General features: G+C 37.8%; 3 protein-coding genes and 1 long non-coding RNA gene across 6 annotated transcripts; 2 read left to right on the plus strand and 2 right to left on the minus strand.

Moving 5' to 3' along the window:
• Positions 1 to 880: 880 nt before the first annotated feature.
• LOC108166054 (uncharacterized) lies at positions 881 to 4523 on the minus strand. The gene is made up of 5 exons (XM_081597233.1): positions 4197 to 4523; positions 2835 to 3295; positions 2321 to 2724; positions 1517 to 1839; positions 881 to 1406 (listed from the first exon to the last, which is right to left on the minus strand). Exons 2-5 carry the CDS (start codon positions 2961 to 2963, stop codon positions 1216 to 1218), a joined length of 1047 nt encoding a protein of 348 aa, XP_081453359.1. The 5' UTR covers positions 2964 to 3295; positions 4197 to 4523; the 3' UTR covers positions 881 to 1215.
• Positions 4524 to 4744: 221 nt separating this feature from the next.
• LOC145547599 (uncharacterized) lies at positions 4745 to 7581 on the plus strand. The gene is made up of 6 exons (XM_081597235.1): positions 4745 to 5225; positions 5494 to 5587; positions 5730 to 6061; positions 6131 to 6296; positions 6390 to 6511; positions 6813 to 7581. The coding sequence occupies exons 3-6, from the start codon at positions 5996 to 5998 to the stop codon at positions 7128 to 7130; spliced, it is 672 nt and encodes a 223-aa protein (XP_081453361.1). The 5' UTR covers positions 4745 to 5225; positions 5494 to 5587; positions 5730 to 5995; the 3' UTR covers positions 7131 to 7581.
• A 3143-nt stretch (positions 7582 to 10724) lies between these two features.
• LOC145555255 (uncharacterized) lies at positions 10725 to 12164 on the minus strand. Its single transcript, XR_014091363.1, has 2 exons — positions 11446 to 12164; positions 10725 to 11365 (listed from the first exon to the last, which is right to left on the minus strand). It is a non-coding gene; the product is annotated as an uncharacterized LOC145555255 (long non-coding RNA).
• An 824-nt stretch (positions 12165 to 12988) lies between these two features.
• Positions 12989 to 17252, plus strand: LOC145547693 (uncharacterized). Of its 3 annotated transcripts, XM_081597504.1 has the most exons (10): positions 12989 to 13242; positions 13865 to 13960; positions 14271 to 14408; positions 14520 to 14684; positions 14765 to 14901; positions 15170 to 15263; positions 15400 to 15731; positions 15801 to 15966; positions 16060 to 16184; positions 16486 to 17252. In XM_081597504.1, exons 7-10 carry the CDS (start codon positions 15666 to 15668, stop codon positions 16801 to 16803), a joined length of 675 nt encoding a protein of 224 aa, XP_081453630.1. In that variant the 5' UTR covers positions 12989 to 13242; positions 13865 to 13960; positions 14271 to 14408; positions 14520 to 14684; positions 14765 to 14901; positions 15170 to 15263; positions 15400 to 15665; the 3' UTR covers positions 16804 to 17252. The 3 variants fall into 3 exon arrangements, with proteins under 3 accessions (XP_081453630.1, XP_081453631.1, XP_081453632.1); XM_081597505.1 differs by lacking the exon at positions 14271 to 14408; XM_081597506.1 differs by lacking the exons at positions 12989 to 13242; positions 13865 to 13960; positions 14271 to 14408; positions 14520 to 14684; positions 14765 to 14901 and having other exon boundaries at positions 15020 to 15263.
• Positions 17253 to 22841: the final 5589 nt, after the last annotated feature.

The following is a 22841-nucleotide window of genomic DNA, read 5'->3' on the forward strand; positions in this document are numbered from 1 at the left end:
AAGAGTGTAAAAAGCCACGTTACGGCTAGCCACTAGGAAGCGGATTCTGGCTGCTAGCTAGCTCAACACTCTAGCTAAGTCTCTATAGCTGACAGAGTTAACGTGTTCAAAGTGATAGTGGAAGTGATAAAGGGTTGGTTTAAAATATCTGTAAGGTGTCAAAACTTGGACCGTGTCCTTTTTTGTTATGCAGAAATGCTGGTTCAAGTGGAGTATCAGACAGTCCAGAAATGGGTTCGGGTCCAGTGACAGATTACTGCTACGATTACTTTAAATTCATGCACGAGGGTAAGTTGAGTACTAATTATGTTGTTGTGGCAGCTGCCATTAAATTAAGTTAGCTTAAGGTAGTTTCTTTATCTCAAATCAGATCCAGAATGCTTATTAATTACTTTCATAAAAATGGTTATGTCAAATTTTGGTAAAACTGTCTGCCAAAATATGGGCAACATTGAAGATGTGCAATTTCAACCACCAGTTCATTGTGTGAAATGTTATTTTAAATATTTTCTAATTATGAATGTAATTAGCCCTTACCAGTTCTAACCATATGCTTAAATTAGCATGTTAAGATGAGTATTTTTGTTTCCTTCTAGTTCATGCTAAATTCAGTTTGCCAAGTGAAATCTGTGTAGACCTGAAGGACTCTTTTGGAGTTGATGTGGATGCTGATATTTTTGATGAACTCCTGAGGTCTGCTACAGTATCTTTCAAAGTAGTCACTAAGCACTTTGGTAAGATTTAAAAACATTAAAACAATTGTTCCTTTTAATGCATTTTAAAAATATATAAATCAAAAGTTAATTTTAAGTTCTTTACTAATGAAGCTTCTAAACTTTATATAGTGGGCATCATTGATGAGAGTGAGGTAACAGAGGCCCCAAGGAAGACCCAGAACACACTGGAGGGGACCATGTCTCTCGGCTGGCCTGGGAACACCTTGGGGTTTCTCCGGAGGAGCTGGAAGAAGTAGCTGGAGAGAGGGAAGCCTGGGCCTCCCTTCTGAAGCTGCTGCCCCCGCAACCCGACCCCAGATAAGCGGAAGAAAATGAATGGATGGATGGATGAATGGAAAGACATCCACTTTTACAACAGCTTTGTAAAAGTGATTAGGAATAGAAATATTTTTAACAAAAAAACATGAATGACATAGGAAACATAGGAAAGTCCTACAAAATGATGTAAAAATGATAGGACATCCGAAATAATTATGTTTCACTTTACCTTTTGAACCTTGTCATGGAGGTCGTTATCAGCAATGTCACTTAACACAGGCTTCACAGCAGAGCTACCACCAATGAGTCGAGAATACAAAGCTGAGGAGAAGAAACCTGGTGGAGGACCCCCGTTAACCAGACTTACAGCAATGGCTTGCCCAGCAATAAAATACCGATCCTCTCGGAGAGCTGGAAAAACACGTGGAACACAAGGGAAAATTAATAACATGAAGAAGACTTTCAAAAAATTATTGGAAAAAATAAAAATATTTACACAACTGACGCAATGACACGCTTACCTGAACTGTCAAGAGCTAAGTTCAGGTTTCCATCTCGTCCTTCAAACATTGGTGACTGTGCTATGGCTTCCATTAACAAATGCAAAAACTCTCTTCTTGGACCGCCTAGATCCACAGCCTCTTCATGTAATCCTAAATCATCGGAAAACTTGATGCACATCTGGTACCTGGGATTGTAAGACAGTCGTCTGAAGCCTCGCAGAGCTCCATCCAGTACTGAAGATCTGTTAATATTAAATCGACATCTTTGGCTAGCATCAATCTGAGATGCAAGTTCAAGAAGAATCTCTTTAGCTGATCTTGCAATTGGATCATCTGAAACCCTACGGTGAGGAAGAGTATGGGAGAGAGTTAGAATAAAGACAAGAGCACTATTTAAAAGTTTATCAACAACATAAGTACATTATGTCACTATTACAATGTGAAACTGACATATGTGCTTTTGTACCAACAGCTTTTGATGTAATTTGGGTTTTAGTGTATTGTAAAACATAATATGACAAAATGCAGGTTATGAGTATTGGCTGATATGCACAGCATTTACCTAAAATTAAAGCTTGGTTTTTCACTTTTTTAATTTTAGTCATGAAGATTACAAAGTTCCAGTTTGGAACAGGCAAACTACCTGGAAAAACTTCAAAAATTATGTTTTATATTTATAATGTGCCGTTACAACACAGTCTGCAAACTGAGAAACCAAATGGTTTTATTTTGAGATTGAAATAGTAAAAATTATTTAAAGTAATTCAAATATTATATATTCCCGAAAAGAATAAAGCTATGCAAGATTACTAAATGACCTACACATCATTCTGAAGACTGGCCATTATCGCCAGATTTAATTCTTCCTCATCGGAAGACAGGTCAGAGATGGAGCTCATTAATGAAATGTAGGTGGCATAGTTGTCACAAGAGTCAGATGTTTGGTTCACTGTGGACACAATATCAATACACTCTGGTTGGGCTGCAGAGAGCTGGTTGGCTGTGGTCATGCCATCTGTGGACTCTGGTGGCATTTCAGAGGACTGGATAATCGTAGTCCTTCTGGTTGGTGGGTAATTTAAATCTTGTGTCAATGAATTCCGGTTTCCTCTTGCTGTTGTGTTCATTTCATCACTTCTCTGACTGGGAATGGTAGTGCTATGATGACTGGAAGCTGATGCGGCATCCAACTCCATAGAGCTTTCCTCAGAGTCTGTGTGTTCAAGCTAAACCAAGCAAAAAGACATTTGCTGACATAATTTATATAAACAAAGCATCAACACAACACTGAACATTGTATGTACCGGTAACCCAACTAACATTCAAATTAGCTTACCGAAAGAGGAAGATCGCTTGATGGTCTAATGTACATTGACTTTGCCCTGAATATCTTATGAATCATGAAGCCATTGAGTTCTTGGCCGTCACGCAACCTTGGTTGCACAAGATTGCTGCCACATGGCATCAAAAGTTCAACACTAGCAAGAGTGTTCAAAACATTTGGATTATTCTACAAAGTCAGAAACTCATTCAACTAATTAACTGAACTGAATGCATTCATTTAATATCTCATCAAAATTATACCTTGTATCATCAGGAATTATGTCCTTAAAGGCTTCCTTAATCTCAGAAATGACTGTCTTGTAGTCCCATGACTTGTTTATCTCGAAGGCACTAATAATGCATCCACCTTCATGAAGCCTTCTCTTTGTTTTGTGTTTACATATGTTCTTCCATGTGGATCTTGGTAAAAGTATGAGATCTTTGTTAAAAGTAGGATGATGTATTATTGCAGGCCTAAAACAGAAACAAAAATACATTTGAGAAATGACGTTTCCAAATACAGGCAAAACATGATAGGAACATTAGAAAAATATTGTTTCCAGAAAGCTTCCTGAAAAATTATACAAGTGAGAAAAACATATTTTCAATGTGTATATTGAAAAGATAAATTGCTTAAAGTAACCCAGCAATCTCAGGAACAAATGTATCATGCAGGACTGCTGTGTTGCAAGAACAATTTAGGTCAGTTATCCAACACCTCTTGAAAGCAATTTTAAATAAGCTTTACTAGCAAAGCTAAGCTGTACTTGAAAGAAATATTCAAAATTAAGAAAAATAACAGAAGAACTACTTTAAAAGACAAATTTAGAAAAGCTACAATTTTGGCAGCAAGAGTAAAAGTCTACTACAATTTCAGGTATGTAGGATTAATAGAAAAATGGATTTTGACATTTAAATTTATCAGACTTGGAGAAATATTTTAATACTTTCCGTTAGATCTATTAAAACATTAAAAATATAAAAAATTACATTATTCCTGTAAAAAGATAGACTATATAAAAGGTGAAACTGCACCAGATGAGAAAGCTAACATACAACATGGCTACAGTACATATATATTAAGGAACGTCCATAACCGCCTGTGTCATCCAACTCTTTCAGGGTTGGCTGACCACTGCAGTGAAAAACATTATTCTATGGCAGTGATTTCAGTTTTAAAAAAGTGATCTATAAAGGAATTGCAAATACATAGGGGTGGGTTAGAGTACTTCAAATTGTGCTCCAATCAAACATGAGACCCGCACATAGGCATTTAATGCAAAGGTACATCAGTGTTTAATTACCCTCGTTCGAAAATTTAAGTAATTTAAACCAAGTAAAATTCAAGCGATTCAGTTCTTATGTATAAACTCACCTCTTTCTCGATTTTGACGTCCATCTGCCAAAATGGTGCTGGTTCTGAAATCTTGGCCGCGGTTCTTGACTTGTTAGCGGGTTAGCTTCAGCTAACATACTTGTGTGCGGATTAGCTAGCTCTTCAGTTCGAGATGTACCCGGTCTGAAGAGCCGTCTAACCTCAGCATTAACCGCAGACTGTCGGCTTCTATCCAAAATGTCTGATAATGATGACACCATAGTCGGAGTATTAACAATATTACTTAAAATATTCACTGCCTCGGTGAGACGCTCCCGCTCAGCCATTTTCCTATCCGTCTTTTCCTGTTTATTACAGGTGTCCAATCAGAAACTGTAATTTTAAGTTAACTTCCGTTGCAATCAAACTTTCTCGCAGAGTTTGATAGTGAATGAAAGAGACTTTGACTGTACGTGAAAGAGAGTTTGATAGTGAATGAAAGAGACTTTGGGTGTACGTGAAAGAGAGTTTGATAGTGAATGAAAGAGAGTTTGATAGTACGTGAAAGAGAGTTTGATAGTACGTGAAAGAGAGTTTGATAGTGAATGAAAGAGAGTTTGATAGTACGTGAAAGAGAGTTTGATAGTACGTGAAAGAGAGTTTGATAGTGAATGAAAGAGAGTTTGACTGTACGTGAAAGAGAGTTTGTAGGTTTTGTCCCTTGGGGCCTCTCATAGACGCTTCCTTCAGTTCTGAAGATGGGTCAGTTGAGTCTCCAACCTCAAGCTCATCTTCTACAGTGATCACAGAGAACACTAAAGCACAGAGAAGACGACTGGCTGAAGGACCACCTGACAGTAAAATGGCAAAAGGTGTGAGTTGTCAAGATGGGAAATGGAATGATGATCCATTTTAAAATTCATAGCAGGATGACATGTGAAATCTGTTGCAGATTGTCTATGTAGCTCTGCACCAAAAACCAGGGGGAGAAGATGTATTAAAAGAATAAAACAAAAACAAAAGTCTCTCTGATCCAACAAGAAGGAAACTTGTCAATATTTTAGTGGCGGATATGATCGAAAGTCCTGGGTATGTACCAATAAACCTCAGTCTGCTGATTGGGGGTCAGAATTTAACCTTGATATTTTTGACTGATGGTGCTTTTAAGAGTTAAACACATACATGTATGAAATCCATAGAAATGTTAGAACAATTTGAAAACACATAATTATAATGATTATTCAAATAATTTGTAATTACTGAGAATGAGTTTTCTATTCATAACCTTTGCTTAATTTGTGTGAGTTTGTTTAAACCCTATGTGAAATATGAATGTTTTTATGGAATTGTTTTTTAGGAGAGTCCCTGCTGTCAATGTCCGCATTACCTGTGCCCTGGGAATTGTCACCCTCTTTCCCAATTTGAAAAATAATTGCTCACCAACTGGCTACGTGAGTACCTGAAGATTATCTTCTTGAGTCATAATCTATCTGGATTTCTTCCTCTTTTTTTTTTTTACAATGTCAATTACCTGTGTAATTGTCCTTTTGAACGCAATGTAATCGACATTTTGTGTTGTCTGTTCTGTGATAGGAGCATTTCTACGATCCTCAAAGTGGACAGGGCTACCTGGCCTATCGGTTGAAAACCATTCAGCGTAGCACTGCAAGTGACTTCAAGAGGAGCTTTAGGTGATGAGCTCATCAAGGTGGCCCGAAAACTCAGAGGGAGACCTCAACCATCTGATCAGCTGTTTGGTGATGGATGCAAAGAAGCAATGTCCACAATGAAGCATGCATCAGACCAGGATGTTAAGGAGAAAATGAAGGCAACATTTAAGCATAGACAGAATATGCTACATGATCTGGACCAGTCATCACTCATCACTGGATCACTTCCCAAGATTCTTGGATACACCAGGCTTGGTGAGAAGCTCTCAGATTTGATTAACTGAACTTTTGAATTGGGTTTTGATGGTATTTTTCTTCTGCTAGATTGAGCAGGACTTCATCATGCTCTTTGGAGAAGACATCTTGGAGAAGTTAATTGCAAGATGGCCAACGTTCTACAAACCGAAGGTCATCACTGTCAGCAAAAGCCTTCGACAGAGTGATCACCTGGATGACCTTCTGTCTGCTCAGGAGGAATCAACTGATTATGGTACATATTAATAGATAAATATGTTCAACAGTCTTTTCTATGTATACATTTTCATATGGTAATTCTACATGGTTTGTGTTATGATTTTATTAGAATGGGATAACAACTTGGCAGCCATTCTCCTGCTGGTTCATCTCTTGCCTCCAACCGCCAAAAGGAGGAAACATGTAAAAATTAGTACAACTGAGGCAGCTGATTGTGTTGTATGTTGTAAGGTATGTTTTTGACATGAATTGTGCTTCCCTTAAAGTAAATCAATCTCAGTTTTATAAACTGTATAATGTTAAATTATTATTTGCTGTTATTTGTATTATGAATTATGGGAGCATAATGGCACAAAGAATTGTATGAGCCCATTAGAAGCAATCTTTTCACTTAAGCTCACAACAGTTTCCTTGCAAGTCACATCCCCTTTTGTGGCATGTTCACAGCTAATGGAAGGTGAAAAGTGTTCTTAATTTGTTGCTTGAGAGAGACTAAAACTATTATTTCTAATGTGCTGTCTCTCAATCTTAGGTGGGGACAAGCATGGCGACATTTCTTGGCAAAGTTGGATCTGCACAGCCGTTCCTCCTCTGCGTTGGAGAAAAGAAGAGCAGTATTCAGAAGTTTTACATCATTCTGGATCAGAAGCCCATTCCTTGTGTGGCACAGACTGCAGTGGCTGCCTTCGATGAACTGTTTAAGGCGCACTTTGTGTTTGCCGTGTCCTACGATGCAGCCCTCCTCAACTTCTACACATTCGTCCAAACAACAGTTTATGGGATTGATGTGGCAACAACAAAGGAGAACCCCAGAGTCAAGGAAATCAGAGTGAGAATTAACAACACTTAAATATATCAACATGTTACATTTGTAAGGTTCAGCACAGAAATTCTTGGAATCTTTTTCAGCATTTGAAATTTAGTCATTCTTTGTATCCAGGGCACAAATTGCATTTGAAATGCGGGGAACACAGCTGTTCACCTGTTTTTTACGCACATTCTGGGTTCAAGTAGCACTTGATGAAAGCACATGGAGACACTATTGCCATAGATTCTGTTTATGTGGACAATGTTGGTACAGATAGTGTTGAGACTGATGATCATCTGAATGCTTTCATAATAGAGATGATGTGTTTGCTGTTATTTGTGTCTTTGATCTGATATATTATCAGACTTATGACAGGCAGTTTTCAGCTGATAATGATGAAAGAACATATATTGTGCCCCACTGCTGTTTAGTATAAGCTGTGCATTGAAGGTCTGTAATACTGAAATGGGTTTAATAAAAGGTAAACTTTCCATTTCTGTGTATTGTTTTGAATATTTTCCCACTGGATTTGGTTGATATTGACACCTTGTGGGGTCAATTATTTACCTTTTTAACACCACATTGTTTTGTGATCAACACTACACTGGTGTTACTTTTAACATTATATTTTAACACTAACACTGTTGTTATGTTAATGTGACACTCGGTATTGTTTAAAATTAACAATGTCTGGTGTTTGTTTAACAAAAAAATGGGTGTCAATCTTTTAACACTTTCGAAAGTGTTACTTTAACACCAGCTGACTTGGACACATATACACACTTTGTTGGTGTTAACATTAACACTGTGGGTGTTAATTCAACGCTGGAATTTTTACTGTGTACATTATGAGTATATAGTTATACATTTTATAAACTAGTAGAATATTTTCTTCTTTTTTTTTTTAAATATATTGAAAAGGCAACGAAAAGACAAAGTGGCTAAATTATCACAGATGACCTGCATTCAAAGACGGTATATAAATACTATGATGACGATTTAAATATTTATTGCTATATATCTACATCAAATTTCTATTTCACATGTCATATGACTATTAAAGGTTTAGTCACATGACAGATTGCTGTCAGTAAAAACAATGACCTGCTCTTACAGGCCCAGTCTTTCTCTGCTGCCCCCTCTCTTCCCTAGGGGGCAGTAGAGAACAACATGTAGGCGCTGGGAGGAAGAAGAGCGAGAAAAGTGTCCGGTTGTTGTGGGGAGCGCAGTGTGTTAGTTTTAGGGAAGTTAGCTGTTCGTTGTACTTGTTCAAAAGAGGAATAAAGTTCTTAAAGCATTCATCTGCCTCCTCCTTGCTTTTTCCCGCCAGGGGAGCAGAAACGATAGGAGCTTGTTAACAGCGAACGAGCCGAAATAGAGACCAGCCCGTTTAAAACCAGCCTCTGATTGGACTCTGAGCCTTTCAGAGTCCACACATCCGCCTTTTCATACACGTCCAAAGACCCGGACTAAAAATTCTCTTTTCATCCCGCATTGTGATGCTCGTAAATTAAGGAAGGATAACCTATCCTTAATGGCTTTTGTTTTTACGAGCATTTACCTGCGATCCAAGAAAATTATTAGTGACCAAATGACCGCAGAAGGCTTACATTCAAGGACTCTGCATCAGGCGGTCATTGACGTCAATCTGTGTCATGTGATTCGGGTTTTGATTTTGCCATTCGAGGATCACGTCACCAATGACTAGCTGAGCCAATCAGGTGAAGGTGACGCACAGACCTTATTACGTAGAGTATTTGAATGTAGGATTTCATATTTTTTTTTATGTAAAATTCTTATTTCATACTGCATTATGATGCTTGAACATTGAGAAAGGATAACCTATCTTTAATGGCTGTTGTTTTGCTTTGTTTTGTTGTGTGTGTGTTGTTTTTTAAAGCATTTACCTGCAAGACAAAGAAAATGATTAGTGACCAAATGATCGCAGAAGTCCTACATTCAAGGACTCTGTTTCAGGCTTTCATTGACGTCAATCTGTGACGTGGGATTCGGGTTTTGAGTTTGCCATTCGAGGATCACGTCACCAAAGAACAGCTCAGCCAATCAGGTCCAAGTGACGCACATACCTTATTACGTACAGTATTTGAATGTAGGATTTCATTTTTTTCAATGTAAAATTCTTATTTCATCCTGCATTATGATGCTTGAACATTGAGAAAGGATAACCTATCTTTAATGGCTGTTGTTTTGCTTTGTTTTGTTGTGTGTGTTTTGTTTTTTAAAGCATTTACCTGCAAGACAAAGAAAATGATTAGTGACCAAATGATCGCAGAAGTCCTACATTCAAGGACTCTGTTTAAGGCTTTCATTGACGTCAATCTGTGACGTGGGATTCGGGTTTTGATTTTGCCATTCGAGGATCACGTCACCAAAGTACGGCTCAGCCAATCAGGTCCAAGTGACGCACAGACCCTATTACGTACAGTATTTGAATGTAGGATTTCATTTTTTTCAATGTAAAATTCTCTTTTCATCCTGCATTGTGATCCTCGACCATTAAGAAAGGATAACCTATCTTTAATGGCTTTTGTTTTTTTGTTTTGTTTGTTGTTGTTTTTTAAAGCATTTACCTGCAAGACAAAGAAAATGATTAGTGACCAAATGATCGCAGAAGTCCTACATTCAAGGACTCTGTTTCAGGAGGTCATTGACGTCAATCTGTGACGTGGGATTCGGGTTTTGATTTTGCCATTCGAGGATCACGTCACCAAAGAACAGCCCAGCCAATCAGGTCCAAGTGACGCACAGACCTTATTACGTACAGTATTTGAATGTAGGATTTCATTTTTTTCAATGTAAAATTCTTATTTCATACTGCATTATGATGCTTGAACATTGAGAAAGGATAACCTATCTTTAATGGCTGTTTTGCTTTGTTTTGTTGTGTGTGTGTTGTTTTTTAAAGCATTTACCTGCAAGACAAAGAAAATGATTAGTGACCAAATGATCGCAGAAGTCCTACATTCAAGGACTCTGTTTCAGGCGGTCATTGACGTCAATCTGTGACGTGGGATTCGGGTTTTGATTTTGCCATTCGAGGATCACGTCACCAAAGAACAGCTCAGCCAATCAGGTCCAAGTGACGCACAGACCCTATTACGTACAGTATTTGAATGTAGGATTTCATTTTTTTCAATGTAAAATTCTCTTTTCATCCTGCATTGTGATCCTCGACCATTAAGAAAGGATAACCTATCTTTAATGGCTTTTGTTTTTTTGTTTTGTTTGTTGTTGTTTTTTTAAAGCATTTACCTGCAAGACAAAGAAAATGATTAGTGACCAAATGATCGCAGAAGTCCTACATTCAAGGACTCTGTTTCAGGCGGTCATTGACGTCAATCTGTGACGTGGGATTCGGGTTTTGAGTTTGCCATTCGAGGATCACGTCACCAAAGAACAGCTCAGCCAATCAGGTGAAGGTGACGCACAGACCTTATTACGTAGAGTATTTGAATGTAGGATTTCATTTTTTTCAATGTAAAATTCTTATTTCATCCTGCATTATGATGCTTGAACATTGAGAAAGGATAACCTATCTTTAATGGCTGTTGTTTTGCTTTTGTGACCAGCAGGTGGAGATCTCTAAAAAAGTAACAAGACACACCAGAACACAGATTTAACAGTGTACAATACTTTATTAAACAATTATCTAAAAGTTCTTTTTAAAACACTTCTTTTAAAATCCAAGGCATCGGGCTCACTACTTGGTCGCCGGAACCAAAGAAAAAGGGAACACACAAGAAGGGACAGACAAGATGAGGTTGTTCCAAGAAAACAAGCAAACCATGCAAATGCAACAAAGTAAAAGAAAAGAACATGCACGCAAAAGAAATAACACAGCACTCAAACGAAACAAAAGAATACTTCAACAAACTAAAAGAAAATGCTTCAAGGATGGAACAAGTTGTCGTCGTCTCTCCAAGTGCCCTTCTATGGGGGCCAGAGGAGTAATGCCCCGCCCACCAGCCTGCCCAATCCACAACAGGCTCAGCGAAGAGCGGCCAGAACAAACAGTGATAAGACAAAGCAGCAGAGCGTCCAAAGCACTGCAGCTCCCAACACTCAGTTGCCTGAAACAGAAAACCCATTAATGCTAAGTACAAAATAAAATAATCCAGAACTAAATGGCAGGTAGCTTACCCAGGGATGGAGACACAGCCTACACCAGGAGGGAGCAGATCAGCAGACGAGGGCTAGACAGAAGCCACACACCACCACAACCTCCAGCCGCGGCCGGCAACGCCAGCAGAGCCGCACTGCGGAAACGCACGACAGGTGTAGCACCCAACAAAACCAACCACGATCCCAGCCCGGATAGCAGAAAAATGGCACTTACAACATCAGACGAGCTCATCAAACACCGCCAACATGTAGCCGCCAATTGTGCAGACAGTGGAGGAAACAAGGGCACACACACACCTCGCAGCGACTTACCCAGCTTTAAAGGCATCTGCCCCGCCCACCAATCAGTGGCGCACCTCTCGCCACACCCGACGCAAAGCGTGGGGGAGGGTGAAACACCATCCCACCACACTTTGTTTTGTTGTGTGTGTTTTGTTTTTTAAAGCATTTACCTGCAAGACAAAGAAAATGATTAGTGACCAAATGATCGCAGAAGTCCTACATTCAAGGACTCTGTTTAAGGCTTTCATTGACGTCAATCTGTGACGTGGGATTCGGGTTTTGATTTTGCCATTCGAGGATCACGTCACCAAAGTACGGCTCAGCCAATCAGGTCCAAGTGACGCACAGACCCTATTACGTACAGTATTTGAATGTAGGATTTCATTTTTTTCAATGTAAAATTCTCTTTTCATCCTGCATTGTGATCCTCGACCATTAAGAAAGGATAACCTATCTTTAATGGCTTTTGTTTTTTTGTTTTGTTTGTTGTTGTTTTTTAAAGCATTTACCTGCAAGACAAAGAAAATGATTAGTGACCAAATGATCGCAGAAGTCCTACATTCAAGGACTCTGTTTCAGGAGGTCATTGACGTCAATCTGTGACGTGGGATTCGGGTTTTGATTTTGCCATTCGAGGATCACGTCACCAAAGAACAGCCCAGCCAATCAGGTCCAAGTGACGCACAGACCTTATTACGTACAGTATTTGAATGTAGGATTTCATATTTTTTTTAATGTAAAATTCTTATTTCATACTGCATTATGATGCTTGAACATTGAGAAAGGATAATCTATCTTTAATGGCTGTTGTTTTGCTTTGTTTTGTTGTGTGTGTGTTGTTTTTTAAAGCATTTACCTGCAAGACAAAGAAAATGATTAGTGACCAAATGATCGCAGAAGTCCTACATTCAAGGACTCTGTTTCAGGCTTTCATTGACGTCAATCTGTGACGTGGGATTCGGGTTTTGAGTTTGCCATTCGAGGATCACGTCACCAAAGAACAGCTCAGCCAATCAGGTCCAAGTGACGCACAGACCTTATTACGTACAGTATTTGAATGTAGGATTTCATTTTTTTCAATGTAAAATTCTTATTTCATCCTGCATTGTGATGCTTGAACATTGAGAAAGGATAACCTATCTTTAATGGCTGTTGTTTTGCTTTGTTTTGTTGTGTGTGTTTTGTTTTTTAAAGCATTTACCTGCAAGACAAAGAAAATGATTAGTGACCAAATGATCGCAGAAGTCCTACATTCAAGGACTCTGTTTCAGGCGGTCATTGACGTCAATATGTGACGTGGGATTCGAGTTTTGATTTTGATATTCGAGGATCACGTCACCAATGACTAGCTGAGCCAATCAGGTGAAGGTGACGCACAGTCCTTATTACATCTACAGTATTTGAATGTATTTTTTCGTTTTAAATGTAATTATTTTCAAAGCATCTCAATTTAAATAAGTCGTTAAAAGCTTATACACAGTAAAAATGCCAGTGTTAAAATCTCAGGTGTAGTGTTAAATAAAGAGTGTGAGTATTGTTTTAACATCACACAGCTTTAAAATAACACTGCCATTGTAACTTCCGTCATATTTGCGTTGTTAAATTGCAGTGTTAATTGGCTAGTGTTGCTTAATCCCCGCCTCTGCGTAACGGCTGCAGAGTACTTTCTACTTTCTGTCGTCTCGCCACCAGTCACTCGATCGGTACGGCTTCTTTTCGCACACTAAAGGTAAGCTAAATATCCATACATGACTATTGTTTCGTTGGAAATGTGCTTTTTAGTTTGTGACTTCAACAAATGCACTATATTTAACCTATTTTGCATGGAAAATTCACCAAATTCAAGGTCCCGCTGTTTTGCCAAATCTAGGCGAACGGTAAATTTGAATTCTGTTATATTTGATTGTCATTTTAAACCATGAATAAGTGGTATTATTTGAAATATTGGCGATAAAAAAAGCTAACATTGCAAACTGTTGGCCTCTGAGAGGATGTGGGGATTTTTTTTATTCCCTCGCGAAGTTGTTCGTTACGTCGAGCAATAAAGTGTTGCTAGGTAAGAGTAAAGCTAAACTTTTGAGAGGGAACGCAAAAGAGAGCGGAAAAAATCCCCATGTCACCTAGAGGGCTCCGTAGACTATACCAGTAGCAAAGCAAGAGTGTAAAAAGCCACGTTACGGCTAGCCACTAGGGAAGCGGATTCTGGCTGGCTAGCTAGCTCAACACTCTAGCTAAGTCTCTATAGCTGACAGAGTTAACGTGTTCAAAGTGATAGTGGAAGTGATAAAGGGTTGGTTTAAAATATCTGTAAGGTGTCAAAACTTGGACCGTGTCCTTTTTTTGTTATGCAGAAATGCTGGTTCAAGTGGAGTATCAGACAGTCCAGAAATGGGTTCGGGTTCCAGTGACAGATTACTGCTACGATTACTTTAAATTCATGCACGAGGGTAAGTTGAGTACTAATTATGTTGTTGTGGCAGCTGCCATTAAATTAAGTTAGCTTAAGGTAGTTTCTTTATCTCAAATCAGATCCAGAATGCTTATTAATTACTTTCATAAAAATGGTTATGTCAAATTTTGGTAAACTGTCTGCCAACAATATGGGCAACATTGAAGATGTGCAATTTCAACCACCAGTTCATTGTGTGAAAATGTTATTTTAAATATTTTCTAATTATGAATGTAATTAGCCCTTACCAGTTCTAACCATATGCTATAAATTAGCATGTTAAGATGAGTACTTTTGTTTCCTTCCAGTTCATGCTAAATTCAGTTTGGCAAGTGAAATCTGTGTAGACCTGAAGGACTCTTTTGGAGTTGATGTGGATGCTGATATTTTTGATGAACTCCTGAGGTCTGCTACAGTATCTTTCAAAGTAGTCACTAAGCACTTTGGTAAGATTTAAAAACATTAAAACAATTGTTCCTTTTAATGCATTTTAAAAATATATAAATCAAAAGTTAATTTTAAGTTCTTTACTAATGAAGCTTCTAAACTTTATATAGTGGCCATCATTGATGAGAGTGAGGTAACAGACGCTTCCTTCAGTTCTGAAGATGGGTCAGTTGAGTCTCCAACCTCAAGCTCATCTTCTACAGTGATCACAGAGAACACTAAAGCACAGAGAAGACGACTGGCTGAAGGACCACCTGACAGTAAGATGGCAAAAGGTGTGAGTTGTCAAGATGGGAAATGGAATGATGATCCATTTTAAAATTCATAGCAGGATGACATGTGAAATCTGTTGCAGATTGTCTATGTAGCTCTGCACCAAAAACCAGGGGGAGAAGATGTATTAAAAGAATAAAACGAAAACAAAAGTCTCTCTGATCCAACAAGAAGGAAACTTGTCAATATTTTAGTGGCGGATATGATCGAAAGTCCTGGGTATGTACCAATAAACCTCAGTCTGCTGATTGGGGGTCAGAATTTAACCTTGATATTTTTGACTGATGGTGCTTTTAAGAGTTAAACACATACATGTATGAAATCCATAGAAATGTTAGAATAATTTGAAAACACATAATTATAATGATTATTCAAATAATTTGTAATTACTGAGAATGAGTTTTCTATTCATAACCTTTGCTTAATTTGTGTGAGTTTGTTTAAACCCTATGTGAAATATGAATGTTTTTATGGAATTGTTTTTTAGGAGAGTCCCTGCTGTCAATGTCCGCATTACCTGTGCCCTGGGAATTGTCACCCTCTTTCCCAATTTGAAAAATAATTGCTCACCAACTGGCTACGTGAGTACCTGAAGATTCTCTTCTTGAGTCATTATCTATCTGGATTTCTTCCTCTTTTTTACAATGTCAATTACCTGTGTAATTGTCCTTTTGAACGCAATGTAATCGACATTTTGTGTTGTCTGTTCTGTGATAGGAGCATTTCTACGATCCTCAAAGTGGACAGGGCTACCTGGCCTATCGGTTGAAAACCATTCAGCGTAGCACTGCAAGTGACTTCAAGAGGAGCTTTAGGTGATGAGCTCATCAAGGTGGCCCGAAAACTCAGAGGGAGACCTCAACCATCTGATCAGCTGTTTGGTGATGGATGCAAAGAAGCAATGTCCACAATGAAGCATGCATCAAACCAGGATGTTAAGGAGAAAATGAAGGCAACATTTAAGCATAGACAGAATATGCTACATGATCTGGACCCGTCATCACTCATCACTGGATCACTTCCCAAGATTCTTGGATACACCAGGCTTGGTGAGAAGCTCTCAGATTTGATTAACTGAACTTTTGAATTGGGTTTTGATGGTATTTTTCTTCTGCTAGATTGAGCAGGACTTCATCATGCTCTTTGGAGAAGACATCTTGGAGAAGTTAATTGCAAGATGGCCAACGTTCTACAAACCGAAGGTCATCACTGTCAGCAAAAGCCTTCGACAGAGTGATCACCTGGATGACCTTCTGTCTGCTCAGGAGGAATCAACTGATTATGGTACATATTAATAGATAAATATGTTCAACAGTCTTTTCTATGTATACATTTTCATATGGTAATTCTACATGGTTTGTGTTATGATTTTATTAGAATGGGATAACAACTTGGCAGCCATTCTCCTGCTGGTTCATCTCTTGCCTCCAACCGCCAAAAGGAGGAAACATGTAAAAATTAGTGCAACTGAGGCGGCAGCTGATCGTGTTGTATGTTGTAAGGTATGTTTTTGACATGAATTGTGCTTCCCTTAAAGTAAATCAATCTCAGTTTTATAAACTGTATAATGTTAAATTATTATTTGCTGTTATTTGTATTATGAATTATGGGAGCATAATGGCACAAAGAATTGTATGAGCCCATTAGAAGCAATCTTTTCACTTAAGCTCACAACAGTTTCCTTGCAAGTCACATCCCCTTTTGTGGCATGTTCACAGCTAATGGAAGGTGAAAAGTGTTCTTAATTTGTTGCTTGAGAGAGACTAAAACTATTATTTCTAATGTGCTGTCTCTCAATCTTAGGTGGGGACAAGCATGGCGACATTTCTTGGCAAAGTTGGATCTGCACAGCCGTTCCTCCTCTGCGTTGGAGAAAAGAAGAGCAGTATTCAGAAGTTTTACATCATTCTGGATCAGAAGCCCATTCCTTGTGTGGCACAGACTGCAGTGGCTGCCTTCGATGAACTGTTTAAGGCGCACTTTGTGTTTGCCGTGTCCTACGATGCAGCCCTCCTCAACTTCTACACATTCGTCCAAACAACAGTTTATGGGATTGATGTGGCAACAACAAAGGAGAGCCCCAGAGTCAAGGAAATCAGAGTGAGAATTAACAACACTTAAATATATCAACATGTTACATTTGTAAGGTTCAGCACAGAAATTCTTGGAATCTTTTTCAGCATTTGAAATTTAGTCATTCTTTGTATCCAGGGCACAAATTGCATTTGAAATGCGGGGAACACAGCTGTTCACCTGTTTTTTACGCACATTCTGGGTTCAAGTAGCACTTGATGAAAGCACATGGAGACACTATTGCCATAGATTCTGTTTATGTGGACAATGTTGGTACAGATAGTGTTGAGACTGATGATCATCTGAATGCTTTCATAATAGAGATGATGTGTTTGCTGTTATTTGTGTCTTTGATCTGATATATTATCAGACTTATGACAGGCAGTTTTCAGCTGATAATGATGAAAGAACATATATTGTGCCCCACTGCTGTTTTGTATAAGCTGTGCATTGAAGGTCTGTAATACTGAAATGGGTTTAATAAAAGGTAAACTTTCCATTTCTGTGTATTGTTTTGAATATTTTCCCACTGGATTTGGTTGATATTGACACCTTGTGGGGTCAATTATTTACCTTTTTAACACCACATTGTTTTGTGATCAACACTACACTGGTGTTACTTTTAACATTATATTTTAACACTAACACTGTTGTTATGTTAATGTGACACTCGGTATTGTTTAAAATTAACAATGTCTGGTGTTAATTTAACAAAAAATGGGTGTCAATCTTTTAACACTTTCGAAAGTGTTACTTTAACACCAGCTGACTTGGACACATATACACACTTTGTTGGTGTTAAAATTAACACTGTGGGTGTTAATTCAACACTGGAATTTTTACTGTGTACATTATGAGTATATAGTTATACATTTTATAAACTAGTAGAATATTTTCTTTTTTTTTTAAATATATTGAAAAGGCAACGAAAAGACAAAGTGGCTAAATTATCACAGATGACCTGCATTCAAAGACGGTATATAAATACTATGATGACGATTTAAATATTTATTGCTATATATCTACATCAAATTTCTATTTCACATGTCATATGACTATTAAAGGTTTAGTCACATGACAGATTGCTGTCAGTAAAAACAATGACCTGCTCTTACAGGCCCAGTCTTTCTCTGCTGCCCCCTCTCTTCCCTAGGGGGCAGTAGAGAACAACATGTAGGCGCTGGGAGGAAGAAGAGCGAGAAAAGTGTCCGGTTGTTGTGGGGAGCGCAGTGTGTTAGTTTTAGGGAAGTTAGCTGTTCGTTGTACTTGTTCAAAAGAGGAATAAAGTTCTTAAAGCATTCATCTGCCTCCTCCTTGCTTTTTCCCGCCAGGGGAGCAGAAACGATAGGAGCTTGTTAACAGCGAACGAGCCGAAATAGAGACCAGCCCGTTTAAAACCAGCCTCTGATTGGACTCTGAGCCTTTCAGAGTCCACACATCCGCCTTTTCATACACGTCCAAAGACCCGGACTAAAAATTCTCTTTTCATCCCGCATTGTGATGCTCGTAAATTAAGGAAGGATAACCTATCCTTAATGGCTTTTGTTTTTACGAGCATTTACCTGCGATCCAAGAAAATTATTAGTGACCAAATGACCGCAGAAGGCTTACATTCAAGGACTCTGCATCAGGCGGTCATTGACGTCAATCTGTGTCATGTGATTCGGGTTTTGATTTTGCCATTCGAGGATCACGTCACCAAAGAACAGCTCAGCCAATCAGGTCCAAGTGACGCACAGACCCTATTACGTACAGTATTTGAATGTAGGATTTCATTTTTTTCAATGTAAAATTCTCTTTTCATCCTGCATTGTGATCCTCGACCATTAAGAAAGGATAACCTATCTTTAATGGCTTTTGTTTTTTTGTTTTGTTGTGTGTGTTTTGTTTTTTAAAGCATTTACCTGCAAGACAAAGAAAATGATTAGTGACCAAATGATCGCAGAAGTCCTACATTCAAGGACTCTGTTTCAGGCGGTCATTGACGTCAATCTGTGACGTGGGATTCGGGTTTTGAGTTTGCCATTCGAGGATCACGTCACCAAAGAACAGCTCAGCCAATCAGGTCCAAGTGACGCACAGACCTTATTACGTACAGTATTTGAATGTAGGATTTCATTTTTTTCAATGTAAAATTCTTATTTCATCCTGCAAAATGATGCTTGAACATTGAGAAAGGATAACCTATCTTTAATGGCTGTTGATTTGCTTTGTTTTGTTGTGTGTGTTTTGTTTTTTTTAAAGCATTTACCTGCAAGACAAAGAAAATGATTAGTGACCAAATGATCGCAGAAGTCCTACATTCAAGGACTCTGTTTCAGGCTTTCATTGACGTCAATCTGTGACGCGGGATTCGCGTTTTGATTTTGCCATTCGAGGATCACGTCACCAATGACTAGCTGAGCCAATCAGGTGAAGGTGACTCACAGTCCTTATTACACCTACAGTATTTGAATGTATTTTTTCGTTTTAAATGTAATTATTTTCAAAGCATCTCAATTTAAATAAGTCGTTAAAAGCTTATACACGGTAAAAATGCCAGTGTTAAAATCTCAGGTGTAGTGTTAAATAAAGAGTGTGAGTGTTGTTTTAACATCACACAGCTTTAAAATTACACTGCCATTGTAACTTCCGTCATAGGTGGGTAGGAGACCGGGTGGACAAGCTAATCAAGACGGTAGGAGCGTTCTGGTGGATTGCATAAGCTGTTCATTGACTGTGGCTTCATGGCTTCAACATCAGGAGGGAATAGTGGTAATGAAATGGAATGGATAAAAACAAGGTCAGCAAGAATGAAAAGAGCACTCAGGAAGAGACAAGAAAGGGAAAGAAGTTGGTCGGAAGAAAGTGAAGCTAGAGAAGAAGCTAACAAAAAGACAAAAACTAGCGACAGCGCGAGTACTAGGGAAAAGAACAACCTTAACAGAGAAGTGGAATTTAAGGTAATAGTGGAATTTAAGCAGGAAGGAGGATTCATCCACCCAATAAAGCTGACTAAAGCAATAGAGGAAGAGATAGGAAAAATCAAAACGGCTAGAATCTTGAGCAACAAAAGAATACTAATCTACGCTAACAGTGAGCCTCAACAACAAAAGATAATCAGAATGAAAAACCTGATGGGGGAAAGGATCATAGCACATATTCTGGGGTACTTAGCTAGGCTGAGGGGAGTTATATCAGGAGTTCCAACAGAAATATCAATGGAAGAGTTGAAAAAAGAAATCAAAGGAGGAAAGATAACAGATGCCATCAAGATTAAAAGTAAAAGAGACGGGGAACTTAAAGATACAATGGCAGTAATCCTACAATTTGAAAATACCATGCCAGAAAATATACAACTAGGATATTTGAACTATAGAGTCAGAGAATACATTCCAAAACCCCTCAGATGCTTTGCTTGTCAAAGAATGGGACACATTGCAAAAGATTGTAAAGGAAAACCCAGATGTGCAAGATGTGGTGGTCCACATGAATATGGGAAATGTGAAAAAGAAGCTAAAGTCAAATGCTGTAACTGTGGAGGAGAACACAGTGCAGCATATGGTGGGTGCAAAATTCAAAAAGAAGCAAGAGAAGCCCAAAAAATCAAAATAACAGAAAGAGTCTCGTATGCCGAAGCCTTAAAAAAAGTAAGAAAAGAGGAATTAAGAGAATCTAGGTCTGGAGAAATGGTTCAAAGAAACTCAACTCGGAGCCCAAATCAAGGGCAGAATGAGCAAAGACAAAGCTCAGCTCCAACAACAATAATACAAAAAACATGTTCACATAAATGTAAAGTGGAAGAAAATTCAATGGTGGTGAAAAAAGAAAATTTTGTTGCATTTATGTGCCATATCGTTAATGTCACAGTCCAAATGAAGAAGAAAAGTGATCAAATAAAAGCAATTGTAACGGCAGCAGGAAGATTCCTAGATATGAAAGAAATTCAAGCAGATCAGATCCATACCATATTAAGTGCCACAGAAACGATAGAGACTCAAGAATAGACTACCAAAATAGCTATTCATATCCTACAATGGAATGCTAGAAGTCTAATTGCCAATGGGCAAGAACTTAAAAAATATATTTACGACTTTGAAACAATTCCAGATATAATATGTATACAAGAAACCTGGTTGAAACCTCACCTAGAATTTAAAATCCCAGGATACAACACAGAAAGACAGGACAGAAGCAATGGTAGTGGAGGCGGATGCGCCACTTTAATAAAGGACGGAATAGCTTATAAGAGAAACATAATAAATAAAGATTTAGAAGGTGTCAATATTGAAATATGTAAACTAAGAAAATATGGAAATATCACAATTATAAACTTTTATAATCCTTGTAAAAGGCTTGAGAGAGAAACATTTTCAGAAGTCGCAGGAAATATAAATAGAAGAGAAATATGGTGTGGCGATTTTAACGCTCACAATAGGCTTTGGGGTAGCAAGAAAACAGATCATAATGGCACTATAGTTGAAGAAATGATGGATGAAAGGTCATTAGTCTGTCTAAATAATGGAATAGGTACAAGAGTAAATATTCAAAATAATTCAGAGTCATGTCTAGATGTTACACTAATAACCGACTGTCTTGTTAGGTCTTGTGAATGGGACATTCATAGGGAGACTACACTAGGCAGTGATCATTTCCCAGTAAGTACAATAATTGATGACAGTATAAACAGGCAACAAGAAGTTACATTAACAAGATGGTGCTTTAAAAAAGCCAACTGGCAAAAATTCAAAAATAATTGTGAAAAAACCAGTCATTTGGTAACATTAAATGGTAACATGGAGGAATGTACAAAACAGATAACAGAACATATTATCAATGCTGCAAATTATAGTATTCCAAAAATCAAAGTCAAAGGTAAGGAAAAAGTAGTCCCCTGGTGGAATGATGACTGCAGTATAGCAACTAAAGATCGTAACAGAGCATTCAAAATACTAAGAAAAAATTTAACAATAGAAAACCTTATTGAATATAAGAAGAAAAGAGCAATTGCTCGAAAAATTATTAAAGGGGCCAAAAAGAAAACATGGAGAGAATATTGTTCCTCAATAGGTTCAGAAACAAAACTACAGAATGTTTGGACAATGTTTAGGAAAATGACGGGGAAAAGAAATGAAGTGAAAATACCAGCATTAGTTCAAGGACAGGAAATACTAGTTTTAAACAAAGATAAAGCAGAACTACTAGGAAAGACTTTTGCTGCAGTGCACAGCGGAGAACATCTTACAGACAAGCATAGACAGCAAAAAATACAAAAACTAGGAAATTATAAAAATATATTAGGAAAATGTCAGAAATCCATGTCAACTCTAGACATGAATATAACCTTGAAAGAAATGAAAACAGTGCTGAAAGGGACAGGAAACTCAGCTCCAGGGGAGGATCAATTATGCTATGATATGTTCCATCAGTTACCAGAAGTATCACTGAGATTAATACTACAACTATTCAACAGAATATGGAATGAAGGTAGTATACCAAACAGCTGGAAAAGGGCAATAATACTGCCATTCAATAAAGCAGGGAAAGATCCAACTAGTCCAAAAAATTATAGACCAATAGCTTTAACTTCACATCTAAGTAAATGGATGGAGAAAATAATAGTTAATAGACTAGTATACTTTATGGAGCATAAGAAACTAATAAATGAATATCAGAGCGGCTTCAGAAAAGGAAGATCAACAATGGATGCCCTAACCAGAGTAAGTAATGACATAGAGAAAGCGTTAAAAATGAAAGAGGTAATGATTATAATATTTTTTGATATAGAAAAAGCATATGACTCACTATGGAAAGAAGGATTGCTTATAAAAATTAAACAAATGGGAATCGGCGGAAAAATGTTTAACTGGGTAGCAGATTTTCTATTGGATAGAAAAATAAAAACTAAAATTGGGAATGATTACTCAAAGGAATTTAATGTGGAGAATGGGACGCCTCAAGGAAGTGCAATTAGCCCAATATTATTTAATATAATGATTAATGACATTTTTTCGGACATGGGAAAAAGTATAAATACAGCACTGTATGCTGATGATGGGGCTATATGGATGAGAGGAAAAAATGTAAAATATGTAGTGGGAAAAATT

The sequence above is a fragment of the Poecilia reticulata genome, chromosome 16, assembly GCF_904066995.2.
Source record: "Poecilia reticulata chromosome 16, P_reticulata-male-v2, whole genome shotgun sequence".
NCBI lineage: Eukaryota > Metazoa > Chordata > Actinopteri > Cyprinodontiformes > Poeciliidae > Poecilia > Poecilia reticulata.

Bases quoted from the DNA above. Each gene is read 5' to 3' on its own strand.
- LOC108166054 (XM_081597233.1), bottom strand. From the start codon at position 2,963: ATGCCATGTGGCAGCAATCTTGTGCAACCAAGGTTGCGTGACGGCCAA. The intron at 2,725-2,834 runs GTAAGCTAATTT...TGCTTGGTTTAG, and splicing joins CAAGCGATCTTCCTCTTTCG to CTTGAACACACAGACTCTGA. The intron at 1,407-1,516 runs GTAAGCGTGTCA...GTGTTTTTCCAG, and splicing joins CTTAGCTCTTGACAGTTCAG to CTCTCCGAGAGGATCGGTAT.
- LOC145547599 (XM_081597235.1), top strand. From the start codon at position 5,996: ATGATCTGGACCAGTCATCACTCATCACTGGATCACTTCCCAAGATTC. The intron at 6,062-6,130 runs GTGAGAAGCTCT...TTCTTCTGCTAG, and splicing joins TCTTGGATACACCAGGCTTG to ATTGAGCAGGACTTCATCAT. The intron at 6,297-6,389 runs GTACATATTAAT...TGATTTTATTAG, and splicing joins GGAGGAATCAACTGATTATG to AATGGGATAACAACTTGGCA.
- LOC145547693 (XM_081597504.1), top strand. From the start codon at position 15,666: ATGATCTGGACCCGTCATCACTCATCACTGGATCACTTCCCAAGATTC. The intron at 15,732-15,800 runs GTGAGAAGCTCT...TTCTTCTGCTAG, and splicing joins TCTTGGATACACCAGGCTTG to ATTGAGCAGGACTTCATCAT. The intron at 15,967-16,059 runs GTACATATTAAT...TGATTTTATTAG, and splicing joins GGAGGAATCAACTGATTATG to AATGGGATAACAACTTGGCA.